General features: G+C 39.5%; 4 protein-coding genes and 1 non-coding gene across 20 annotated transcripts; 2 read left to right on the top strand and 3 right to left on the bottom strand.

Annotated features, from left to right (window-relative positions):
• Nucleotides 1-6730: 6730 nt before the first annotated feature.
• Nucleotides 6731-6802, bottom strand: TRNAA-CGC (transfer RNA alanine (anticodon CGC)). The gene has a single exon. It is a non-coding gene; the product is annotated as a tRNA-Ala (tRNA).
• Nucleotides 6803-7220: 418 nt separating this feature from the next.
• On the top strand, nucleotides 7221-11809 carry Med (Smad/Smad4 homolog Medea). 9 transcript variants are annotated; one of them, XM_026818419.1, is made up of 12 exons: nucleotides 7221-7631; nucleotides 7703-7908; nucleotides 8013-8161; nucleotides 8234-8513; nucleotides 8700-8957; nucleotides 9365-9505; nucleotides 9736-9891; nucleotides 9942-10124; nucleotides 10189-10443; nucleotides 10520-10801; nucleotides 10872-11002; nucleotides 11083-11809. In XM_026818419.1, exons 2-12 carry the CDS (start codon nucleotides 7842-7844, stop codon nucleotides 11161-11163), a joined length of 1983 nt encoding a protein of 660 aa, XP_026674220.1. In that variant the 5' UTR covers nucleotides 7221-7631; nucleotides 7703-7841; the 3' UTR covers nucleotides 11164-11809. The 9 variants fall into 9 exon arrangements, with proteins under 9 accessions (XP_026674220.1, XP_026674217.1, XP_026674223.1 ...); XM_026818416.1 differs by having other exon boundaries at nucleotides 9709-9891; XM_026818418.1 differs by having other exon boundaries at nucleotides 7223-7631; nucleotides 8715-8957; nucleotides 9706-9891.
• A 3177-nt stretch (nucleotides 11810-14986) lies between these two features.
• On the bottom strand, nucleotides 14987-16105 carry mRpS26 (mitochondrial ribosomal protein S26). Its single transcript, XM_026818427.1, has 3 exons — nucleotides 15905-16105; nucleotides 15566-15837; nucleotides 14987-15475 (listed from the first exon to the last, which is right to left on the bottom strand). Exons 2-3 carry the CDS (start codon nucleotides 15808-15810, stop codon nucleotides 15064-15066), a joined length of 657 nt encoding a protein of 218 aa, XP_026674228.1. The 5' UTR covers nucleotides 15811-15837; nucleotides 15905-16105; the 3' UTR covers nucleotides 14987-15063.
• A 439-nt stretch (nucleotides 16106-16544) lies between these two features.
• On the top strand, nucleotides 16545-25866 carry LOC108630758 (Kv channel-interacting protein 2). Of its 8 annotated transcripts, none has more exons than XM_018034238.2 (6): nucleotides 20756-21292; nucleotides 21360-21504; nucleotides 23648-23875; nucleotides 23938-24008; nucleotides 24080-24298; nucleotides 24417-25866. In XM_018034238.2, the coding sequence occupies exons 2-6, from the start codon at nucleotides 21492-21494 to the stop codon at nucleotides 24525-24527; spliced, it is 642 nt and encodes a 213-aa protein (XP_017889727.1). In that variant the 5' UTR covers nucleotides 20756-21292; nucleotides 21360-21491; the 3' UTR covers nucleotides 24528-25866. The 8 variants fall into 8 exon arrangements, with proteins under 8 accessions (XP_026674226.1, XP_026674227.1, XP_017889724.1 ...); XM_018034237.2 differs by having other exon boundaries at nucleotides 21348-21504; XM_026818425.1 differs by lacking the exons at nucleotides 20756-21292; nucleotides 21360-21504 and adding an exon at nucleotides 16545-16898.
• LOC108630519 (rho GTPase-activating protein gacZ) lies at nucleotides 16905-20022 on the bottom strand. The gene is made up of 3 exons (XM_018033856.2): nucleotides 19863-20022; nucleotides 19517-19729; nucleotides 16905-19252 (listed from the first exon to the last, which is right to left on the bottom strand). The coding sequence occupies exons 1-3, from the start codon at nucleotides 19944-19946 to the stop codon at nucleotides 17483-17485; spliced, it is 2067 nt and encodes a 688-aa protein (XP_017889345.1). The 5' UTR covers nucleotides 19947-20022; the 3' UTR covers nucleotides 16905-17482.
• Nucleotides 25867-25872: the final 6 nt, after the last annotated feature.

Raw genomic sequence — 25872 nt, 5'->3', positions numbered from 1 at the left:
ATTGAATCCTGTCGTCGTTACACATTATACAGGAATTTCGAAAATTTCGACTTGAGTGAAATACACGCTGTTTTGTAAACAGAGAAACGCGACATCGTTACCGAAACATATGTGACACACATGATCTCAAAAAACACCTGTGCACGTGTCTCTTTTATACGTTACGATGGCATGCTCATTCCAAGTTAAACCGTCGACATATAGGTATTGAATAAGAAAACTGTCCTATGGGTGCTAGTTTCGAGTAATAAAATAACGCGTTTTAGAAAAATAAGCTAGAATGAAGATCTTCGAAAATGGTAAGTGTTTTCCGAAAACATATCCACAGATCTTATCAAAAAAAGAATATCGACGTAATCGGGTAATTAACATATGCGATAAATTTATCAAAAGATATCGACTGACAATATTGATCCGTACAAAATCTAGACGATTACTAATGCAGAATTAATTTGCATTCTAAGACCATGAACTTGGAAATTTGATGAAAAGCCACTGGAACGGTCCACGTTTTATTTAAATACATAGCTCGAGAGTCGCTTAATCGATGAACAATTGAACGGAAGAAAAGATCACGTAATAGGGATTGTATCCTAATAAAAGGTACGTTGCGTGCTAACGTTAGTTTAAATCAGTAAAATGGACCCGCATGAGAAAATCGTGCGTGGATCTATTCACGCAGGGGCGAACGATTATCACGGAATGACCAAACTATTCCAAAGTGCAAGCTGACGGTCATCGTGCAGAAGAGCGCATAGGGGCACACCGCGTGCACGCATTAATCAGTGAGCTGTCCTTTTCCTCCATTAAACCCTGCATGACTACCGTCATTCTTTGTCAATTTGCACGGGCGGACCTACTCGTGGATCTTCGACCAATTATTATTATTTGCTCTAACAACACGATGTCCGAACATAATTGTCAATAGAGGCACTGAAAACTTTTACCACCGATGATTCACACGGTGATTACAACTATTTGGACTGAGATATCCATGCGTAAAGCATTTCCAATAACATTCCAAATGTTAAATTACATACAGGCATGCAAGAGAAATACAAAATACGCAATTGTTGTCCTTCTGAAATAGAACAAAAGAAATGAAGATATTTCGATTTGTGACCGTAACAATGGGCGGAAAACTATCACGCTCGTTGCTATGTTCGCAAATTAAACTATCTTCTCAACACGTGAATCATTATACTGAAAAACCAACTGTTACCATTCTCGATAACGAGACAATGCATAACAATAAATACAATAAATAACATGCATTCTCGTAACTTAAATCTGAGGTCGAGAGAAAATAGACGTACAACGCGATAAGAAAAATCCTCAGCCAAAGGAAAATTTGGACTTTAGTCCCATCCTCGCGTATATATTTGGGCCTGCATTTCATCTAACGCAGTCAGCCCGCAATTGCCGAGCACAGAAGAACCAAAGAAAAGCTGCCAGCCCACTTTAATTCGCTAATCTTTCTGCTAAGTAGTAGTGCCGTAGGTGATGGCATACAAAATCACCTCGGCGCGATTACTTTTCAGACAGAGGTGCAATAACCTCCACGGATTCACAGTAATTCATATCAAACATCGATGTTCGCAGAATATAAGTAAGTATAATTGAATTGCCAAAAAGTTCGTTACTTACGATAAGTTGAATTAGCATTCGAAGATGGTTATGTTTCAGGAAGATTGTTCGCGGCAACCCTCGTAGACACCAATAGACTTTTTATTGCTTATAATTATTCCCAAGCATCCAACAATGGCACAGTTGTTAAAAGAACCACTAATACATCTTTTGATAGTATAATTCAACACGCAGAATCACTTTAATTGTAAAATCTGTCTAAAAATCGAGTGCACTAATTCGCGCTAAATATCACCGCACCAAATTGGAAAAGTACGTTGCAGCCAATAGAACCGACGTCAATGAAGATCTATTACAAGCTGTATAATTATTTCATCGTATTAATAAATATGAAATATCGTATTTCAATCATAATTTATACTTTATGCTGATCATTATTTTTCTATTTTAATAATATTATTAAATATATTTTATTATACGCAGTAGTGAAAGTATGTTCTATGAGTCACGTAGTCATTTTGAAAATGCAACAAATCAAGGCAGAAGTAGATATGTCATAATAATAATTTACAATACATGCAATTAAGAATTGAATCTGAAACACGTATTCTTCCTATTTGACAGAACGTCGAGCATTGTTTTATTTTATGATTCTCGCGTTGCATGCATTTCCACGGTAGATTCGCGTTTCCGTTCGACGACGATTGCGAATGGCATCTCGGTAATTCGATCGGTGAATGAAGGTTGAAAAGCACTGTCATAGAGAGAATCTAGCGGAGGATTCGGTAAGCCGGTGAATGGTTTGATAACAAGCAGTGGAAGGCAGGGGAGACGCATATTGCCTGTCGTCGGTTGGCAGACCATTGAGTGACGCGATTCTTCACTGTCCGGCACTGATTTCAATTGATAAATTGATTTGGAACGATGACGAGAGAGAAAAAAGAGGGAGAAAGACGGGGTTAGGCGGTGAGAGGTCCATAGTATGCAGAAGATGATAAAGAAAGAGCATGTACACCACCACCGTGACTGGGTGTACCATCGCACAGCGCAGAAAACGATGGCGGTGGCAGTGGCAGTGCCTCTCTTGCGAACCGTTAATAGGTACTGAACGCTGGTTGAATGCTTAATGCACCGTGCTTCTAGGATTAAATTGACCAATCATTTCCCGCGCGGCAAGGAGCGGCCAATTACAGCGCTCGTCCGACTATATTAAGTCAATCAAGAACAGTTTATCGCACAGTCGTCAGTCTGCAGTCGCGGCGCGTGTGTCTCCCTCCCGATCACGCGCGCGCGCGCGCGCGTTTTTTACTTTTCCTAAACAAAGTTTCTCGTGGTAACAAACAAATCGTGCGAGAAGAAGCTGAATGTTTGCCATGAACCCGATCGCGATCGTTCAATTGTCTCGGATCGGCCTCGCTCATTTATCATATTAGATGCGTTAGATTCTTACGAATGTTCAAAATTGTCTTTATCGAGTTGAACGAGTCGCAGTTTGTTCAATTGAAAAGAATGGTTAATCGAGGAGTTGTTACGGCAAGGATTTTTGCACGGGCGCAAAGCGAGCACGTGAAAAAGAAACGGTTGAAACAAAATGTATTTTTCTATATGCGTCCCGTGAGTATGATAAAACTCATTCTTTCCTAGTGACGGTTCGTATTTCAATCCATCGAGATTACGTTTCTTGTGATCGCCGTGTATACGTATTTCTCTCGTCATCGTCAGTTTTCTGTTGACCGATCGGACCTTGTATTATATGGTAATCCCCTCGGCATCTGTTATGGCAAGTGTGATTGTGTCGACTATAAGGTTCGGGCTCTTTCGAAGATCGAAACGAACGACTTGTGATTCCGAAGAATCAAGCATACCAAGTTACATTAGTGCGGAAGAACACATCAATGGCTAATAGTGTCACATAGAAGTTAAAGGTCATGAGATTTCCTCCGATTGTTCAGTCAAGCCAGAAACGATTTCTTGGAACATCGTATCCAGTCTAGTAAAACATATTAATTATCCGTCAATCGCGGTCCGAACAATATTACATTCTCCGTTCGTAATAACTACAAGTGTGATTTATCAATATTTGTAGTTTCATCAAAATCGTTCACGTGGCCGCGTGGAAAATCATTCGGCGTCATGCGTGCGGATTGTTTGTACGCGTTAGATATGCATATGTAAGAGATAGTTTATTCTTATTTCCTTCCTAAATATAACTACACAAACAAAATCGACGATTACAGTCATTCCCGATAAGCATTTCGCGAGACATGTTCTTTAATGTAACAAAAATTCGTACAAACATTGATCGAGAACAATTTATCTTCAATCGATTGTTTAATGTATGTTAAGAATTTGAACAGTACGATCCTTTTCTAACTCTAGCCCTTTCTTCTTTGTCTGAGTCTAAGAATTGATGTGACTTCGTTGATCCCGATAATGTTTTCCGTAGTCAGTTTACAACACCCGAGAAACGAGATCACATGCGACCGCATACGTAATGACGCCGCAAAGTATCGTTCTAACATTCTAACCTGACACTTATTAAGAGATATAAGTATTGAGAAGAAACGATAAGACAGGGAGAATTGACATGATTACACGCAGGTCAATTACCGAAGCGACGAAAGTCTGAATAAATCGTGAAAACCGGTTCGAACGATAATGAGCTGGAATGATGATAGATCTTGCTATTAACAGATTACGACGGGAGGTCGCGTTTGTAATTCGAGAAGACATCTCGTTATTCTGAAAATGTAATAGCACGAAACGCGTGCTCGGTTTTATCTTCGGAGACTTCTTGACCCCGCTCCAACGATAGTATAAAACGTGGAGAGTACATGGGTCGAAGAAAGTCCGAATATGAACGAGATCAAACTTTCGTTCACTCTTTCTCTAATTTGACTATAAATTTCTTTGTAGTTTTATCGTGGCTCATCCTATTCGACTTAATCCTGACGTAATATTTCTGTATCGAAAGTTGTAGCCGTGAAAAAAAATCGTAAATTATCTGGATCTCGATTCGAAACTCGCTGGTTCTTAAAATAGAATAGTTTTCAGTCCCGAGGCAGAACAGAGGCCACAGTTCTCGGGGCTCTGCGAATTTTTAACAAGAAATGCGTGAACCTCGAGCGGTAACGATTTTTGTTAAATATCGTTTTGAACGTAAAGGGGGATCGAGTTTTTGTCTCGTTTGCTTCCCAGAATTTCTTCTGTCATCCACCCATAATTTTCGCATCGCAGCCTAATAAGTTGATGAGCTATTTCACGAACACCCAGAGGGAGCCGACATTAACAGAAATTAGCGTTAATTGGTGGTACTCCCCTCTCCCTTGTTTCCCTTTTTTCTTCACTCTTTTCTTGAGTCGATCTCAGGATCTCTTTCTCTGGCCCGACGATTTCGTGTTACTCGACGAATTCCTATTTCAGTATTATCGCATTGCATTTTGCTACATTTGCTCGCTCGCTGTTCTTCCCATCCCAGTAATCGTTTTTTCATTCAGCGCGTTCGAGCCGGCGCGGCGCGACGAGTCGAACATCGAGAAAACGATGGTCTGAAAAAAACGTGTGCACGTTTCGTGCACAAGATGCGTGGCAGAAACTACCATGCGTCCAGCGGAATCTCTAACAGCCGTACGTCCAATAATCCTCTTTAGCCGATGACGACTTCGCACTCGTAACAAAATGGGACGTGCGTTCTTTTCGCCCTATCTTAGCGGATATGGAAAGTACAGGACTTAGCTTTGTAGTTTTTCGAAGTTTTTTGTACTGTGTAAATCGAAGTTCCGAAGAACTCGGCTGGTATCGCGAGGGCAAACCATGAATACGGTGTTTGACGAAACGAGAAACGTTAAGCAGGGGTACGGGGCGAGGAAATCAAAGATTCGATTGTAGGCTCTCGCTCTCTATCTACGCATGCATTTCCGTGCGCGATATTATTCCACGTCCAATAATTCTTCGCCTCATCTCGTCTCGATAGACCCTCGACTGTTCGAGTACTTTGAAAATTTTTAATATTCCTGGCGATCTTATTTAACTATTCAATAAATAATAAAGACAAAAGTTGCGGTATCTCAATTGTAGTTGTCAATAGTACTCGCAATTATATAAATGTTTTAATGCAGAATGGTATTATAAGCGAATAATTAAAATCGATTAGTTTCCTGTCGGAGACAGTAGCAACAGGTTTCAATACGGGGTGAATGCTGCAAAGCTTGAAATTTCTCGGAGACAGGAACGGAGGGAGAAAGAACAAAGAGGCAGCGATAGTGGGCGACTTTAATGAGTGCTCGAGGTCGCTTCAATGAGTACCACTGTGTGTCATCGCATCATTATAGTGTGTAGGACATATAGTGTACGGTACCACGTCCGGGCTAATAATTATAACGTATCTTACTATCGGTACCTGCAACTATTCTATCTCCATCGAGTGACCATAGGCGAACGGTATAATCTCCTTTTTGAATGATTATGAATCGCTTGTACTACAGGTAAAGGAAGTGTTAATTGTTGATTAAGTTACAGTTCGAAGAAATTATTGCAGACGAGTCTATTAATAAGCGGTGTCTTATAAATAGGCTAACTTAATTGACATTAAGACTTATATCCGTTTCGTGAAACGATTACAGCGTGCACGCAGTGAACGTGTCACGCGATACGTATGGCTATTGTACTTATTCTTCTGCCGATTATCTAATCTCGCGTTGAATTATAACGAAACGTGGGCACGTTATATTAAGATCCTCTTTTAACGTGCAAACGTAAATTGACGCTTCATCTAAAAGGAATTATTAAGAAACGAATGATTAATTTTTCAGGACTGAAGAAAGCATCGCTGCAGCTTCGGAAGGTGTCAACGGGAATTGTAACCGGAGGACAGCATCCTGATGGCATCGGGCAGTAAAACCTGACCTGTTCATAAGTACTAGTGCCGCAGGAGTGATTAGGTTGGGTTAGAAATTACCATATCTCCTGCTGCTCAAGTGCTTATCAATGGGTCGGGACGCGCATCCACTTCTCGAACTACTGCTACGATATCGTAATTGTTATTATGCATTGTGTATATAATCTATGTAAATACGTTGAAATGAGTAATAAATATCACATGACTGTTTAAACAAATTGGTTTGATATGAAAAAAATAATGGATTGGAGGAGCTGGGATTTGAACCCAGGACTTTCAGCATGCGAAGCAGACACTCTACCACTGAGTTACACCCCCTAGTGAACGATTCATATTTTACATGACTAAAGGCCTGCGTTATCTAATTAAATCACTGAATTATGTATTTTGTAATAATTTAAGACTCTGCGATATTTTCCTCATTAAATTTTAAAACACTTCATGTATGAAACACAATAAAAGATATATGCTATGCATTATGTTGTTGCTTTTCGTATGCAGATTTATTCTTCTCGTCAAATAGGAAAAGTGATTTTTGATGTGTAACATGTTTTAACCATTAGATATTGACAAATAAATTACACTTTTATGAGTCCATTCATTTGAATCGTGTAGAACACACGAAATCAGAATCAGTGAGGAAGGAATAATCGAGTTGAAATAAATTCAGATAGATTTCACCCCTGCGTAAGGGTTAACTCTTTAAACACGTCTCTGAGGTATCGTTATGTTTCGTGAAATTTCCTGAATTTACATCTTTCGTTCTGATTTATGTTGAGTGAAATGTTGAAGTAAAACGATCGAAAACTGTTATTGATAATGAGTCGGAATAGATTTGTTAGAGGTTCATAAGAGAAAAAGGGAATGAGAATAGGACGCAGGATTATTTATTGCGGTTGCGAACATTGAAACTTGCGCGTGGTAGCCTGGCGCTTTAGTCGCTTTGCCGATTGTGCATTTAGATACTAGAGATAAGTGCGTTTCTACCAGGTTCAGCCGATGTCGCAACGATTCAATCTAACCTCCGAAAAAAACTAGCAGCGTCCTACTCGAAGTAACTGTCAGTTCACGGTACGTCATCGTGAGGGGATTCGATTAAGGTTACTTCGTGTTATTCCCAACTTCTATTTGTTCATCAACCGATAAGGTTTGTCTTGTGTTCTTTCGATGTTTTACGACCGATCAGTTTCGTTTTGTTTAACTAATTCCGAATTTCAGCGAGTCTACGTCCGCGACACATGGCTAACAGATCGTTGCTAGATGGTAAATCATAAAAATCTGATCACGTCGAAGCTAAGGATAAGAATAGTGTCTCAATCGAAGAATTGGAACGGTATTCGCCACGGCTTTCACAGAGATGGTTGGATTGGCGGGCGGGGGAGGTCATCTGTATCCCTCGCCCCCAATGCAACCTAATCCAGAATGTAAGCTCTGAATAATGTTATTCTCTCTAAACATTTCGAATTATTGTTCCTCTGATACGTGAATATATACATCTCTGTTATTCAATGTAAATATTTCTATGCAGTGAGAGAAATGACAGGAATTGCTCCTAGTGCTCCAACCAGTGCAGATGCATGTTTGAGCATAGTGCATTCTCTCATGTGTCATCGCCAGGGTGGTGAGAGTGAAGGTTTCAGTAAAAGAGCCATTGAATCTTTAGTGAAAAAACTAAAAGTAAATATTATTGTTTAAAAACATTTACTGTGCCAGGCGATCTGTTTAATTCATGCTTCTCTTTGTTTTAAGGAAAAACGAGACGAGTTAGATAGCTTGATAACTGCTATTACTACAAACGGAGCTCATCCAAGTAAATGTGTCACGATCCAGAGAACACTGGATGGGAGGCTTCAAGTTGCCGGTCGTAAGGGTTTCCCACACGTTATTTACGCGAGAATCTGGAGATGGCCAGATTTACACAAGAACGAATTAAAACATGTCAAGTACTGCCAGTTTGCTTTTGACTTAAAATGCGATTCTGTATGCGTGAACCCATATCACTATGAGCGGGTTGTATCTCCTGGCATAGGTATGTTATGGATGTTATTTCATACTTTGTTAACATAGAGTGATCATGCGCTTCCATCGATTATCATTTCATTCGCACTATTTCTTTTGCAAAGCTTCTTGTGCATTCATCTGTAGCACCATAAGTGTAAATGATTTATTGTTGTGGCCTTGGTGTATGATGGAATGGGTTGGTTTCCCCGCACAGACCCGTTCTTTACAGACCTATCTGGACTAACTCTACAGTCGGGCGTAGGCGTGGGACCAGGTGGTAGATTGGTCAAAGATGAGTATTCGGTTGGCGGTGGAGGAACCGCTGCGGCTGGAGCGGTAGCGTCTGCGATGGACGTTGACGGAGAGATGAACCAAACTATTCAACATCATCCGCCTGCTCAACCCACCTCGTCTAATAACACTCAACCATCGCAGCAGACTTTCATACCCGGCCTAGCACCACCCAATCCAAGTGAGTTCTCTCTTTTGTTTCTCTTTATTTTCTTGACTTTAATCAACTGTTATAAGAATTTTGTGTCCAGTTATTATAGGTAGAAATATGTGTGGTACTTATTAATAAACGAGTAAATAGATTCTCTTCGATACATTCTTCATCATTTTATTGGCAAATATGTTTTTATACACGGAGTGTGTTTTTTTTTTCGAAATAAGGCATGTTTATGTGATGAAAATCATACGATACGAAGCAGTGCATTAAGATATATACGATATGAAAATAAGCCTCGATGTTGTGATATATAGTTTATGTATTTTCTGCAAATTTCTGATCATTGTTGCATCGCGTTTAGAATTAGTTTGCATCGCCAGTTTGATCGTTTTAGCTTCATTCTTTTTTTTTCCTTTTATTGTTTGGCACAGCTAGTGGTGAGGGTGTGTTTGGCAGTAATGGGGGAGGGAATAGTGGTGGTAACCCACACAATAAATTGGATGACAATAGTTGTCCCAGACAAACCTGGATTCCTACACCTCATCATCCTACGACACGTAACATTCATCATCGTACGTATATAATAGAATGCTTTCTTATATTCTATTTTCTGTCTACTGGCTAGTTAAATTTCCGTTGCTTTTGCTATTTTTTTTTTTTTTTTTTTTTTTTTCGATTCTATAGTGATTATTTCCAGGCGAAAGTTTCAGTATAAATGATACCTTTATGTTATGTTGCCTGTATTGTGTACGAGTCACATTTGATTTTGCAGCAGTAGTACATCCAATGAGTCACACCGTAGGTAGCCAACAGCAGCCCTTGAGCACGTCCAGTGGAGGCAACGGGGCACAGATGCTGAGTCCTTCGCAAGGACAATCTACCGAAACATTTTACGGAACGAATACACCACCACAGGACATTAATCAGCCGCCTACCGTTGACGCATTAGCATCTTTAGGTACGATCGCTTTGTCAATGTTTGTTGACTATTGAATCTTATGTTGATAGTATCCACAGGTGAAGGTCAAAACTCTCCCGTATCACCCGTACACCTACATCATCCGAATGGATTTCCAGTTGGCACAGCCGCTTACAATTCAGGGGCGCCTCAATGGACTGGACCTAATACTCTCACATATACTCAAAGTATGCAACCACCGGACCATAGACACCTTCACCCTACGTCTTATTGTAAGTTAATATGAGTGCGAAATTCAATCTATCGTCTCAACTAACTAATCCTTACGTTCTTCAGGGGGTGGTCACGGGGGTGAAGTAGGTGGCAACATCGGCGGTTTGTTATCTACCCAACCAGCGCCAGAATATTGGTGTTCCGTTGGCTACTTTGAATTAGATACTCAAGTGGGGGAAACGTTTAAAGTAAGCAGCGGTTGTCCTACCGTAACCGTCGACGGATACGTAGACCCAAGCGGCGGTAATAGATTTTGCTTAGGAGCTTTAAGCAATGTACACAGAACGGAACAAAGTGAGAAAGCTCGTCTTCACATAGGTACGTTATGTATTTCGTGTGTCATTTTAATTTCTGTTTATGATATTCATTTTCTAATGCATTTTGAATTTTTTAGGAAAGGGAGTCGTATTAGATTTAAGGGGCGAAGGAGACGTTTGGTTGAGATGCCAAAGCGAACATAGTGTCTTTGTACAGTCTTACTATTTAGACAGAGAGGCAGGTCGTGCGCCCGGTGATGCTGTGCATAAAATTTATCCTTCCGCGTATATTAAAGTGTTCGATCTTCGGCAGTGTCATAAACAAATGAGAGGGCAGGCGGCTACTGCTCAAGCGGCAGCCGCGGCGCAAGCTGCAGCCGTGGCAGGACACTTGACGCACGGAGCGCCGATTACTAAGAGTTAGTATTAAACACAGTTTCGTTTACACAATCTGAAATAAACATTTAATCGATGATCAATTTTCTGTAGGTCTTAGCGCAGCAGCAGGGATAGGCGTAGATGATCTCCGACGACTCTGCATTTTACGTTTGAGTTTCGTAAAGGGTTGGGGTCCCGATTATCCCCGGCAAAGTATAAAAGAGACACCATGCTGGATAGAGGTATTTATTTATGTCTTCATTAAGTCATAAATTGGTTTAAAGTATGTCAAACTAATAAATTTGGTATGTATTTAATATAGGTACACTTACATCGAGCCCTTCAGTTGTTAGATGAAGTTTTACATACGATGCCGATAGATGGTCCACGGGGAATTGAATAATTTTATTTAATTTTGGACAATATCTATGTTACAAAAGACATCACATCGCTACAAACTCTGCGTCAAGTGTGCAAAATGTATAAAGCGCGTACGCGTGCGATATTGTGTTGTATCGTGTGAAACTTTATAAGATAATCATCGCGGATAACGTTTCGCACGGGAACATTGCGATCTTTAGATTCGGCAGGAAACATCCCGAGATCTACGTCGAGATTTTTTATATATTTTCCACACATGATTTATCGCACAGAATGAAGTGTGTGCCACGGCCTTGCATTACCGTCAACGTACAAACGTTTCGCGAAGAAGATATTATTTTTCTTTATGAAAAATTATTTTTTAAGAAGAAGGAAGCGCATCTACAGAAAGAAATGAAGGTAGGGCGATAGGCTTCTATTTTATAATAGGCAGTCGCTATCTGATTTAAGAGGAGAGGGAAGAAATAATACATTTTCCATGGCATGGCCTGGTGAGCTCAGCGAAATGCGTGGGTAAATCGTGATACTTTCGGAAACATTAATAGTCACAATCTCGTTTTTTGAGATTAGCTTTGTAAGATAGCGTAACTGACATATATCCTACTTAAAGAACAGTAACAAGATTTAAATACAGTGTTTATGTCGAAAATACAACAACGGTGAAAGGATGGATTATATATGTGCACAGTAGGAAGGTTTTCTAACAATGCGATAGTTATCAAAGTACTGTCGGATAACAGCTTTAATATGTAGACATAGTAACGGTAAATCCAGTCTATAAATCTATAGTGTCAAAAAAAGTCGTAGCGTGTAACCAGAATGGAGCCGGAACGAGGGGCGTTCGCATAGTGAAACATTAATGGGAGCAATCGAATATTGAGAAAAGTATGTATCGCATTAGGGAGGCATATTTTTATTATATCTATCGGTTGTACTGACAGTAGTTTGACGGAATGTTGTTAGAACTACCTTCTGTATTGTCACCTGTTTTATACTTTACAACCAAAAAGTATCACTACCTAAATACCTGCAGTGTTTGATTTTATAATGATGTTTCGTGCCTCCTCTTTTTTACCATTACTTTCCTTGCTGTAAGGACATAAATGAATTTAATAGTTAGTATTATTATAATTATTAGCATAGTTGTTGGTGACGAGACAAAGCGATAACGTGGTACAGTCTTCTGCTAACTGAACTGATCATGTTTTTATGTAAATTTTCATTTAGTTGTCTCCTCTCTGCTACGAGTGTTACTACTATTACCATGTAGTACTTGTTGAATAATTATACTTACTGTTTATCAATCATTTTATTATTCTATATCGGTACAAAATATTCTTATATACATATATATATATGTATATATATATATATATATATATATATATATATATTTGATAATATCATCATACAGAAAAAAAGTTGACCAAATTTTATACCTATCCATATATACATATATGAGCGTATATGTATATGTATTCATTATCTTTTATTCGTTTATTCTAAGCAAACGAGGAAAGATTTACAGCTTGTTTTTATCAATTGAAACACACCGTAGTATTCGAAATTTTTGCTTCTCTGTTGTAATTGAATAGAGATTATTTAGTTGTTTGTGTTCATGTTGTCCTTACATTTCATATATTATTACTTAATCAAGATCAGTCTCATTGAGCGCGAGTAGATTTTTGTATATATATAAGCACGTGTGTATGCGCATTGATAATTACAAATGTAGAATGAGTTATTCTTGATTAAGAAAATATTGAGTTATTGTGAAATGTTTTACTATTATTGTAAGAACTTTATGTGTTACACCTTGTGCGAGAGGAACAAGGTCGAAAAGAGGTAGTCTATTAACATCATTAAAAAAAAGACACGTTTTAATTAGAGAGTGGGAGGGGACGGGGAAAAAAGAAATGTTGTACAGTAGAAATAATGGAGGGATGTGCATTTGTTAATGAATGACGGAGCGAAGCGGAAAAAGTTTTTACGCAAACTGTATTTTAATGATAAAATACACGAAACGTTATTTCCATCAATTTTTTGTGTCTATTCGAAGCTCAAATAACGAAAGAAGAGATCGTGTTTAAGCATACTTAAAATCGCCAAGTTCGCTTTAGAAACACATGTGCCATCAATTTCATATATTATACCGTACGCAGAATAATGAACAGGACTAAGAATTTTTATAAATCCTATATTTTTACCAAGCTCACACGATGCGAATGCAACACATCTTCAAATTGTGGTGCTTCAGTACGTCCTATATCCATAGGTTTTACAAGATCCAGAATAATGAAAAGAATTTGTACATCTAAATTAAGCTAAATTAAGCTTAAATCTGTAATACGAGAACATAAGATATAGATTGTAAAAGAAATTAACACGTTCAGGAATAATTGTAATAGAATTCTCGGCTAGAATATGGAACGAAATTAACGAAATTCGGACGTTTTGCAAATGAAATATGTTCTACAAAAGTGTTCATACGATGGTTTAAACGTTGCCTCCGAATAATAGTTTCGTACATACGGTAGAGAACTGGTATCGAAGTGCAATAGCCCTGTCTCATGTCAAAGATACCATAGCTGATAGTTGTAAAAGTAAATAAAACGCCTATGTAACTTACGTTTACGATTGAGAAATGACAACAGTAATGTAATAAGTAATACTAATAATTATATTAATATAATTTTTTCACTTTTGTCCGGATAGTATATATACGTAGTATAACTTGCTACTTAAGAATTTTACCAATTTGCTTCATGTCACAATTCAATGACGAAGCCTACACTTGTACCGTTTGTTTTATACCTACCTAATTCTATCGTTCAATTAACGTGTAAGCCGGATTAGGAAATTTGTTGTCGATCATTATTTCCCGTGACTATTCGTCAATAATTATTGATTTTACTTCCATTGTAAATGTAGCGATATATATTTCAATGCAAGGCTTCGTTGTTAATTACAGATTTTGAAACTCAAAGACTTGTTCTTAAACTTTAGGAGCATATACATAAGCACGTACAATAAATATCGGAATAGAATTATACATTTATCATTGCTATTCATCATTTGAACGAACTGTAAAATAGTAGAATATGATAGATTTTTTTACTAGGCTTTACAGCTGAACGTTTTTCATAATATACCACATTTAATCATACGTATCGAAATTCTCATGAAAAGTTGCGATCTAATTGTCACCTTTTTTCTTTTTTTTAAATTGTCTATGTTCAAACCAAAGATATTTCGACGATACGATCACATCATGACGCGTTACGAATGTGTACGAAATGTAAAAGTAATAATTATTATTAACAAACCACATCGCAGTGCATAAAGCAAGTAGAATCGCATAAAAATATTTTACAACTAGACGATCGAAAACACTATTTCATTCAGGTGTAGATTTTTACGGTGTCGGTGTCACCGATATCTCGGTGACTACCGCAGAAACGAATTACAAATTACCGTCTGTGATTATCGTCGATACAGGAGGATTATTTATTACATAAAATGAACTTCTACTCGTAAAACGTTTTTGTGTGAAACTGTACGACGATAATACATTATTAGATTTTATTACAAGGAATCGGGCACGCGTGTGCTAAGTACATAAGTTGTAACAGTATGGAAAAACAGGCTATGAAATCAGAGATAGTTAAACGGCAGTGCCTGCATACCGTATTGCGAAGAATATATATGCTTAAAAAACTTGAATGGATGTGTTTACAGAAATTTTTGTTACTGTATATTACAAATGCATTATACATGATCATTTTCAATAAACATATTCTGTGAATTAGACAAGAATATATTGACAGGAACAAAGTAGACATAAGTATGGCATAGATCTAGGTTTATTAAAGATAATCGTCTCTTATTGTACAAGCAATTTATTATATAACATATCTATTCTCTAAACTGTTGTTTTAGATGATACATTTTCAGGCTTATCTTTGTAAGGATTACCATGAATATCGATCGCTACATTATGGTCCACGACAGTTTCTAATGCTTTTCTAATCGCTTCATCTATATTTTCTTGCGTGATAAATGTTGGAGCCTGCTCCTTTGCCTTCTTGATTTCTGTATCCACTCTTATTTGAATTTGCTTATCCCTTATTGCCTTGGCTTCCAATTTCTCATCGATTTCTTTAAAACGACGTTCCCTTTCTACGGCCAATCTTTTTGTTCTTAACATAGCCGATTGCTCGTTCCATGTATTATTTAAATAGCTACAGATTTCGAAATCTTTCTCTATATTCGCATTTACAGTAGCTTCGTCGAAATTCTGTTTTCTTATCTCTTCTTGCTCTTCGAAAAAGTTCCTAACAAAACAAAAACACGTCATTATCAGTCAGCACACCGCTGATACGATGATGATGATTTTATTATAAATGATATTGACAATCACGTACAGTATCGATTTCATTTGCGTTCTGTAATTATTGTGCAAGCGTTTAAGTTCATTATAGTCTTCCTCTGGTATAACCGGTCTTGTCGGTACTCGAAAGACTTTAGACTTTGCCGTTGGCAACCAAATCGGTTTCCTCTTCCATCTCACGCATTGAATGCGAGGCCCGTTCGTAATTAAATGATCGTACGCGTTTAAATTCCGTACTGTTAACGCGTTAGCACTAAATACCATTGATGTTCGGATCATAGTTGTGATTTTAAAATAGGCGATTGCCTTCAAAACGGATGCATAAAATGAATATAACGCTGTTCAATATTTGTTTCTATTTTCGTGACAATACCTGTGATCTTATGTGCTATGACTTATGTGTAACTTCCCTCGAGTTAACAATGTTTTAAGACATTGTTACGTGTATCAACACTATCAACATCGTGGCTAATGTTGTTGTATACTAAAAAGGTTAGGACAGTGTGTATTACGAAAAGTTATCTGTTCGTAGATTCTTTATTATCTACGAACTAGATAACTCCTACTCCTCTTGTTACGATCCGACAAATTCCGATCAGTTCCGACCAGTTCCGACGCGAGATCGAGAAGCATGACGCGTATCTCACTTTAAATAAAAAATTTAAAAGAATATTAATGAATATACGTTCATTGGCAATAATTTTAATTAAGCCTCATCACGTGCAAGAGTTTAACACGCATCTGTAATATGCTAGCATAAATATAGGGGGTTTAAAAGTAATTATTATACTCTGGAAACAATGGTTTATTTCATTGTGATTTGATTCCATATTTCGTAACAAAACAATGCATGAAGCTAAGCCATGTTTGTTTTTCACATGTAAAAATGAATGAAACGTTGAGATAATTAGTCGCTTCTTTCAAGGATCTCATTAAATACGGGGCGAATGCGCCACGGCACTTACCTACATACATACTTACATCGCGGTATTGCTTTTTTTAAAAACAGTAGTGGCAGAGATCTTGGCCTAGCCGGTCTATCCTCAAAGTTGCACACTTCCCTGACTTCTCTGTACGTGATTCTGGGATAATATGCTCTAAATACTGCGATCGACTGGTCGTTTGAATTATATTAAATAATTAAAATTATTGCCAAACCGCGAAAGTGTTCTTGTTCATTGTACGAATTCTCAAGAGAAAAAGCAAAATGTATAGTGTTCATATGGCTCCAGGTAGATCATGCGATAAACAAAGTACTTCAAAAAATAATCCCGATGTGGGTGTGTACAAAAATCGAAGAAAGGAATCAATTCCCGTTAAGGTCTTCAATTATTTGAAAACGCAAATGCAATCGGATGGGGTTCCAAGTAAGTGGTAGTTTAACAAATAGCTCCCTTCGCCTTTTAACAGCAATTTACTATGCTTTGGAGAATGTACACATATTGTATATTATACATTTATTGTAATGATTGATATTTATTCTTTATAAAATATATAAATGATGATATAGTATACTGGATCTAGGATAAAGAAGATTAACAGTAGAAAAATATTTGATTCCCTTCTTGGTTCATTTCAACGTTCGCTTTCGTTTCTTCATTCCTGTTTTATAAAGAAAATATTGCATGTTTCGAGATCATATAAGAGTCGTTGTTATCTTTTAGCGTTTCTTTCGCTGATTGTGTAGTTCGATAACTATACAAACTTAACAAAATCCTTTCACGTTCCAAACGAACGCATATGATCATGATAGAACATAACAAATCATGTCTTCTTTTAAGACTAAACATTGATAATCCTCTACTAATCGCTTTTAACTTATAATCTTAAATATATAAATAATGCGTAATTACTCTTTTTTTAATTACATCATATCGACATTTTTATACTTTTATTGCTTACAATAAAAATACGTACTACGTTTTACGCATTGTCGTAGTAGAAACAGCTTTTACTCAGCTTGATTCTTAGAGAAATTGGTCGCATGACTGACCAACGGATCAGTATTTATTACCGAGAATAAACAGTCCGTAACTGTAGTATTTAAATCCTCACCCATGTTCACATCCTTGTCTTCGTAATTGTGCGTCCACACTTCGGACATTGAAGTGCTTCCTTCGGCTGACTCCCGTAGATCGGAATTATTAGTCGACATCTGCGCGTCTATGATTCGCGATTCTTCTTGGATCTTCGCTTGTAAATTCGCCATTCGCAAACCGTACGACGTATCGTTGTAGAGTAGCCAATTTGGAGAGAAGGAATGTTGTCTATATTCGGCAACGAACTTCTCCTTTTGGGAGCAAGTCGAATTTGAAGATACTGATGTATGAGTAACGATAGGAGCTACGTAACAGTATACGCAAGACGTCTGATCAACTTTCGACAGATCTATCCGTTTGTTACTAATCAAATTCAGCATGTTCTCCAAATAGGGACTTCTTGGATGTTTATTAGGCCAAAATGGATCTAATACGCCATTTACTTGTGCTTTCTCTGATACGTTAGGCATGTTTCTCTGATTGTTATGCTCAATTTGTACTGCGTTACAATTTTGGTCGAACTGCTCAGGATTTCCAGACAGTGGAATATTCTTCAGATTGCTCTGCGAGTAGGAATATTCGTACGATAGATCAGAGTTATACTGATTATAGTTAGCAAATGTTTGAGGTACAACTGGATTTTGATTTGCGTTTACGTTCGATTGCGTTTCCGGTACATATTCTACGTTAGTTTCTGTATCTGGTACGTAATATGTGCTCTGACAGTCAGGTAAAACATTAGGAATAAGATTCCTTTCATAATACTGATTTTCTTCCGATGGATGAAGAGTCAATATATTTTGATTTGCATTGTAAGAATCTGTGACCTCTGCTACTTTATATTGGCAAGATAAATGATCATCACTTACAGGATTGTGCAATGTATCAGGCCCCACATTATCACAGTACACATTTTGAAACATCTTCGGTTGAAAATCTGAGGTTGCACCATTGTTATCTGTTGTGGCCATAACATTGGCGACAGTCCATGTTTCATACTCTTGATTTATATCATTATTTGTGGCGTAGTATTTGCATTGATTAGCATTTTCATTTGTTAATACATTTGAAAATTGACCAATCTTTTCGAGCGCAGTATTTTTCGCAAAAGTCGGCTCATTTAGGAAGTATTCTCCCTTTACACTGTTTAAAAAACCATAGTATTCTGCATTGTTTTCCAAATTTTCTTCATTGTCTCCGTTATCTGATACCGCAGACAAAGTATCAGAATCATCTAATATGTTATTGGACGCTTGATCGTGTTCCATGGTCCAAAACTTGTAATTCCCGAATACAGGACTGGCTATCTCCCCTAAATTTGCACCGACCGGTGCTTGCAACATTTTCTTCAGAAGTATAGGCCCCTGAACGTTATTATTTGTATCTCCCAATGTTTGATATTCTACGTTTTCATTCGACTGGTAGACAAACGACTCCGTATCGTTAACAGCAATCACATGACACCTAGGATGGCTACAGGTTTCTAAAGCATCTTTCTGCTCGGAAGAAACTGACGGTGTTCTTACATATAATATAGTGGAATTATTAGTATCATTGTTGTTCGCATCGTACGAGTGAAAATTGTCTCTTTGCATTCTTTTTAATAAAAACTGTTTGAATTCTTCATACTGAGTTATTCTACTGTCATCGTCCTTATTTGCTATCTCTTCTTCCGCGCCAACCTAAAGGAACAATATTTATGTTATCCGAGTTGCACTAATGCTTCTCTAATTAAAATAAATTTATAAAAATCATACTGCTTTCCTAATTTCGCGTCTATGTATCATTATAATCGATTGACAATCAATACAGTAATTCAATAAATCTACTATTTTGATCGTCATCGATTTCTGAGATGAATATGAGACTTTTTGTAACGAATGAACCACGAATTCGAGTTCTGTACCATGCATTACCGTGTCAGAATGATATGAAGATCGGCTCACCCATTGACAAGGTGGTTGTTGTTGTGAGCAGTAATAATCATCGGTCATAACGGAATCAGAATTATGCAATGGCGTGGAGGTTAACCCGAGTTTCTTGATTTTGACTTTTCTCACTTTCCTCTTACGATTCTGCTTAAAATCTTGTAACAGCCTGCTAACTTCATTCCCATTTCCGACCTTCGCGGCTTGTATGACTTTAACCAGTAATTTCTTCTACGGTCAGAGATCGTGATCGATCGCTCAAAAAATTCATTTATCTGATTGTCATTAGATGAAAGGAATCGAGAAACGGGAACAAGTTTGCGAAATTTGTTCGCGCGTTTTTCTCAATAAAAAAATCAATTACCTTTATGTTGCCGGGCACGCGGTACTGGAGGGCTAACGCTTGCAATTCCTTGTACGATAACTTTGAGATATCCTTGCTGTTCATTTTCAAATAATCCTACCCAAGCCAATCCAGCTAGAATCCTACCCAAGCCAATCCAACTAAGAATCCTACCCTCGGTTCTCACATAATTTCTATTTCTCTAATCAGTGATAAAAGCTATTATCCTGCCATCTGCAAATCATTATATTACAATTCTATGTGATCGATCGATAACACCTGTTTCCTTCATCCACGTTCAAATCATGATTTCAATTTGTTCTGTTAATTTTCACGAATGTAAAATGTTTGTGCAACATTTACTATAATCTGCACGGGTTAACGCGTTTATTGCTCGATTTATTGGAAACAACATTGAACAGCATTTACAGTCGTGTTCCTGGCCGAGTTCCAATCGAGATAAAATCCTTGTTTACCCTGTAGCACGTTTATAGCACGAATCTGAAGCACGTGGCACGTGAAATGTTTTCGCTTTTCCTTAAAACAACATTCGACTTCGTCATGTTAATGAACGAAACGATTTTTCTTGAAACGCGGGAAATAAGTCGTACAAATAAACGCTCGATGCGTCTGACCCAAACGCGTCTCATACTACTTGCTCCTTAAGGAGCTCCGATTTCTACGATTACTTTTATACGATCGCGTGCTCGTATTTGATGTACGTATCGTCGAGATAAATTGTTTGACAAATTGATGGCGATGCTTGAACCCGAGATTCCAATTAAAATAATTGATGCCTAGAAATGTAAGTATTATACGATTGGAACAGGAGTCGCTTCATAAATAATGCATAGAGGGTGGCGACGACGGCTCGATAAAAGACGGCCGGAGATCGTGGTAAAATAAACAACGATAACGAAGCGAATGATCAATGTTTATTGAAATAACAGCCGTCAATCGGGCGGCAATATTTGTTGTACGGTGCGCACATACTTTCGGATAAAGGGATCTGGACTTGCGCGGGAGCTGGCATACTCGGCGCTTTTGCGTGGCAGCTGTTTAGTGCATCAGCGCGAGTGCCGCGCACGTCGTTACCGAGTTCTGGTGGCTGAGTTACGTTACGTTAGTCCATCGTGGAGCATCGATCGAGGTGAATCAGGGAAAGTGCACGCGTCGATCGGCTCGGAGCGACGAGAGGAAGGACCACCGGCGGGGCCTCGGAGGAGCGGAAGGATAGGAAGAGAAGGGAAGAGAGAAAGGAAGAAAGATCGGAACCAGCGTCAGGTTCGATTAAATTTAGAGGGAACTGGAAGAGATCGTTGAGATCGTAAACGAAACGACGAGCGAAATCGCAGACGGGATCGCCGCCGAGCGAAGCGATCGTTCGCTCTTTGATCGACTGCGAACCGGTGTTTTACGGCCAATGAAGGCACGTAAGAGCCGCGACAAAAGTAAGTTCATCAATCGTACAGGCCGACTGTAGTGCCGCTCGAGTTTCCTCTCCAGTAATCGGTGCAGGCCAGTCGATACGCCGTGGAAAGAGATCCTCCTTGAGACGAAGGGATCGACACAGCCCAGGCCCGACCGATCTCCCCCTTAATCGCGAAAACTGTTCGTTGCGGTGTCAGTCAGTGCTAACAGCTGCCAAAGATGCAACGGCAAGGTGCGGCAACTCGCTCGATAGAGGAAAAAAAAGATAAAACGAATTAAAAATTCTCTTCCTTGTTTGCCCCGTTGATCGACGACTCCTTCTTTGAGAGAATAGCACCCCGGAACATATCTTGATTAGTTGGTCCGATAGGGAACCGACCGACGCGACCGTGCTCTGTGTCTCGCTCTCTTTCTCCCTGTTCTTTCTCTCTCACGTGTATATATATATATACATATATATGTACGTACACGCAGATCTCGCCCGGATCTCGCGCGTTTTTAATTGACAAATGCTCCGAAAGCGGAATCGCAAAGTGGGGTGGATACGGGGTAGGAGCTCTCCCGTTGCTATGGTGACCCCGGATGCCCGGGACCAGAGCTGCTTGTGGAATTACACGGTGCAGAGGCATATACGTCTATAACGTGTGTACTATAGAAGCCAGTTGAAAGGCGCACGGCCGTGTTTTAGACGAATCCAGACCGACAATGGTGCGCCCGAGCTACTTTTCTTCGAAGCCTTTTCTTTCTTACCGTACTACCCTTCTAGCAGAGTAGACGTAGAAACGCAAACTTTCCTTCTCTCTGTATCGATTCTTCGCCCGGCTTTACAGCTTCTCCGGTCTTTTTAAACATTTTCCTAAAGGAATTAATATTATACATTCATTCGTATCTTACACAGTTGATCGTAATTTTAGCAGCGATCAATGGGAAGCTTCTACCTTAGTCACGAACAAAGCTCGGTGCTATTTCGCTTCTTGACTCTTCGTCTCTGTACATCTCTCTCTCAGCTTGCATCAGAGATAGTAGACATTGGTTTATTTCACTTTTCTCCCCGCCCCACGGAGCTTTACATTCGCGAAAAAAGCGGTTCGCTTGGTCGTTCTCGAGTAACAAACGAAAGCATGTATAAAAGGGACGATTGCATGATAGGTTGACACGCGCGAATTCGTTTCCACTTTGCAAAATTACTCGCAGCATACGCTCGTACTTGCTTCGAACGAGACGCGGAGTCTGATCGATCAGCAAGTTAAAGAGCAACTTGTGGAATTCGCAAGTGTCGAAAGTTCTGAACGATAGGGGAACGCGTGCCAATAGTCGTGATCGTCACCTTAGGTACGATGACTCCGTAAATACGTAGTAGTGAGTGTCTTTCTCTCGTAGAGTATGTCGGTAGATCGTCGATCCGGTACCTCCACGATTAGGTGCATTTGTACTAGAGATAGCATTTGTTTAGAGCTCGATTTATCCCTGCTCCGTACGCTCCAGTGTTGAGTCACGCTTTCGTTTGATCTTGAATCTTATTTTCGATGGCGTTAATTATATTAATAGCCCTCCGCGTTAATGAGTATCGATTTTACCTTGCGCCGGCCTCGGGATGAAACGCGTCTAGACGGTCGCGTGAAAATTTTCAGCCAGCCGGCGCGATCAGCGTTCATACTCGTTAACGAAAGCGATTACTCGGCACTGTGCCAGCGGATCGGTCTCTAATGAACTCTTCGAATCTGGATTAAACAGCCATCCTCGAACCACCTGAAACCTGTTTGACTTTTAACGACTACTTTCTGTCACTTCAATTCACTTCACGCATTTTTCCATCGTCGACGAACGACCTATACGAATTAATGATGGAATCGTGCGAATCTTCACCCATTCCCAAGTAAAACACAGTCTTCGCGTAACGTTTCCCGGACTAACGTTGAAAATTGTAATCGGTCGAGAATGTTTTACCTGGGCAAACTTCTTCCTACCGTTCATCTCGTTCACGAGAATCTCCGCCTGCAAGTCTGTGCACCCGTACATCTCCAGGTATATACTTTTCATCCATCTTGGCAATGCGCGCACTGTCTCCCGTAGAACCCGACCCGAAGGGAGTTTGGGCAGGTGGCCCGGAGGGATGAGCCGGGCTATCTTCCCGGGCACCGGCCGTATCTTTCTCCATGTGTAAATGCGTTTCTTTTTGAGCTCGTTTGCACCCTGTCTCGTAAGTAGATGCGCCGTCCTCCTCCCCTGCCTGCTAGTAAGGGAGGGGTTTAGCGGCGTTCTCCCTTAGCCTGAAGTAGAAAGGAAACAAGCACCCTTACCTAAAGGTGAGAGGGGAGTATCTCGAACGCGTGGTACAGTCTTAGGAGAGAACCGCCCTATTGGCAAACTTGCAGAGAGCGAGCTTGAAGAACTCGGGGGCGTTTTAGGGGGTTCCACCGCCGGTGCCCTTGCCCTCGGCGGCAGGTACAAGCCGGAGGAGCTTTCCACCTTGGCGGCCAACACCAGGTTCTCCAGGAAAGAGATACAACTGATCTATCGCGGTTTTAAGCAGGAATGCCCGACCGGCCTCGTCGACGAGGAAGCTTTCAAGCAGATCTTCTCTCAGTTCTTTCCGCAGGGAGGTGAGTCCCGCGGGAGACAGATTCAATGTCCGACGAGTCGAAACGATCGATGTCGATTTCAGATGCCAGCCAGTATGCTCATTACGTTTTCAACACCATGAAGAGGAAACCGTCCGGGAAGATCAGCTTCGAAGTGAGAGTCTTTCTAAAGAAAATACGTAAATGTAACGTTTCAGTAGAGATCACAGGGAACGTTGTATACAGGAATTCTTGACCATCCTGTCGAAAGTGTCGAGGGGATCGGTGGAGGAGAAACTTCAATGGATATTCGGGCTTTACGACCTGGACGGGGACGGGTTGATCAGTAAGGAGGAAATGCTGGACGTAGTCGGCTCGATTTACGAGATGTTGGGCCGTTACACTCAGCCACAAATAGTCGAGCCGCATTTGGCAGCCCGGGAACACGTCGATCGCATTTTCCACGTGAGTAACGCGGTCGATTCGGTTCCTATAGTCGGCACGTGAAACGTGAAGCTGATTTTAGTTGACGTAGAAGATTTTCTTAGACCATACGTAAAGATGAGAAATCTGATTGATACAGTTAATGGACGCGAATAAAGACGGCGTGGTGACAATCGAGGAATTAGTACAATGGTGTTCGAAGGATGAGCAGCTATTGCGAAGTCTCGACACTCTCGACACTGTCTTATGAGATCTTTACGATTACTTTTTAACCTTTGTCACTTCCCGAGAGCCACTCACCTCCTGGAAATTGTAACGCAACGTTCGATTCAGCTCTGAGCGCAATCTCGAGAACCATGTAATATTAAACAGTGAGAATCGAGTTTCAGATTGCCATCCGAGCTCATCGAATGTTCTTTGTAAATATGTACCTACCCTACCTACCCAGTCTTTCAACCGTGATATCGGAAGCACGATGAATTTAACAGTATTATCTTGATCCCTTTTCTTCTCGCGTCGCGTGCGAATCGTTCGCTGGATTCGACAGGTCGCTTGGTCGTGGTAAGGAAAATTAATTTATAAAAAAAGATTAATTGGTATGTCGTCGACGGATAATAATATTTCTTTACGGTTCGAAATAGCACAGTTCAATAATTCAGAGTGAACTGTCGAATCGCAGAATTGCTAGATAAGATCGATGCGACGGGAACAGTCCAGACACAATGAATTATAACGGAGTCTGAATGCTGTATCCCAAATACGAATGAATTTTTTAAATTTTGTCAACTTATGCTATAACGTCTGTTCAAACAAAATTCGATTTGATATCGTCGACTTCTATATTTCTTCTTTCCTGTATTCGGCGATTTGAGAAAAGTGCTCGTTCTCTTAGGCAATTTCGTCGCACATACAAAGTAGTTTTAGTTTACGCGACTACCTAATTGTCTCTAATTAAAGTGCACGTACGATGCTGATCGTCGTGGCACTTAAAAAGTATCTTCAAGGAGCTTCGATTATCCATCGACCGGGTCGCCTTCATATGTTATATCTTTGCAAACGTAGTTACAAGGGTTGAACGTTTATTTGAAATCATCGCATCCATAGCTTAACTGGAGAGAAGGAATTGGAATAGGAGTTTCTCCTAAGTTTCAACTATTAGACTCTGGCACATGCGAATAAAGTTCTCATCTGCGATTATAGAAATCTTTCCTTCGAGTAAGAAAATTGGAAATTCGCGTATGTCGATAGATGATAGATTTAACGGTATCCTCGGAGACCCACGATGGAAGATGTAGTCATAGTTACCCAGTAATAGTGGATGATCGTAGTACCCTCGACCAATTAAGAGAAACGTGGTCTTTTAAAGATCAACGCCTCGTGTGATTTTCTCGTACCTTATCTACTATATTTATTATTACTGTTATAATGACAATTATTATCATTCCAATTACATGTCGTTTATTGAATTGATGCGAGCAAGCAGAGACTATATCGATATGTACTCAAGATATTCTAAAACACGCACGATATCTTATGCGTACAAATCTCATCGAATTTGTTGAATTTCACAAGTTTATTGAAATACTGTATACTAT

This window comes from Ceratina calcarata, unplaced genomic scaffold, assembly GCF_001652005.2.
Source record: "Ceratina calcarata isolate Rehan_Ccalc_2016 unplaced genomic scaffold, ASM165200v1 scaffold78.2, whole genome shotgun sequence".
NCBI classification, from domain to species: domain Eukaryota; kingdom Metazoa; phylum Arthropoda; class Insecta; order Hymenoptera; family Apidae; genus Ceratina; species Ceratina calcarata.
This window is presented reverse-complemented; position numbering and strand designations above follow the sequence as displayed.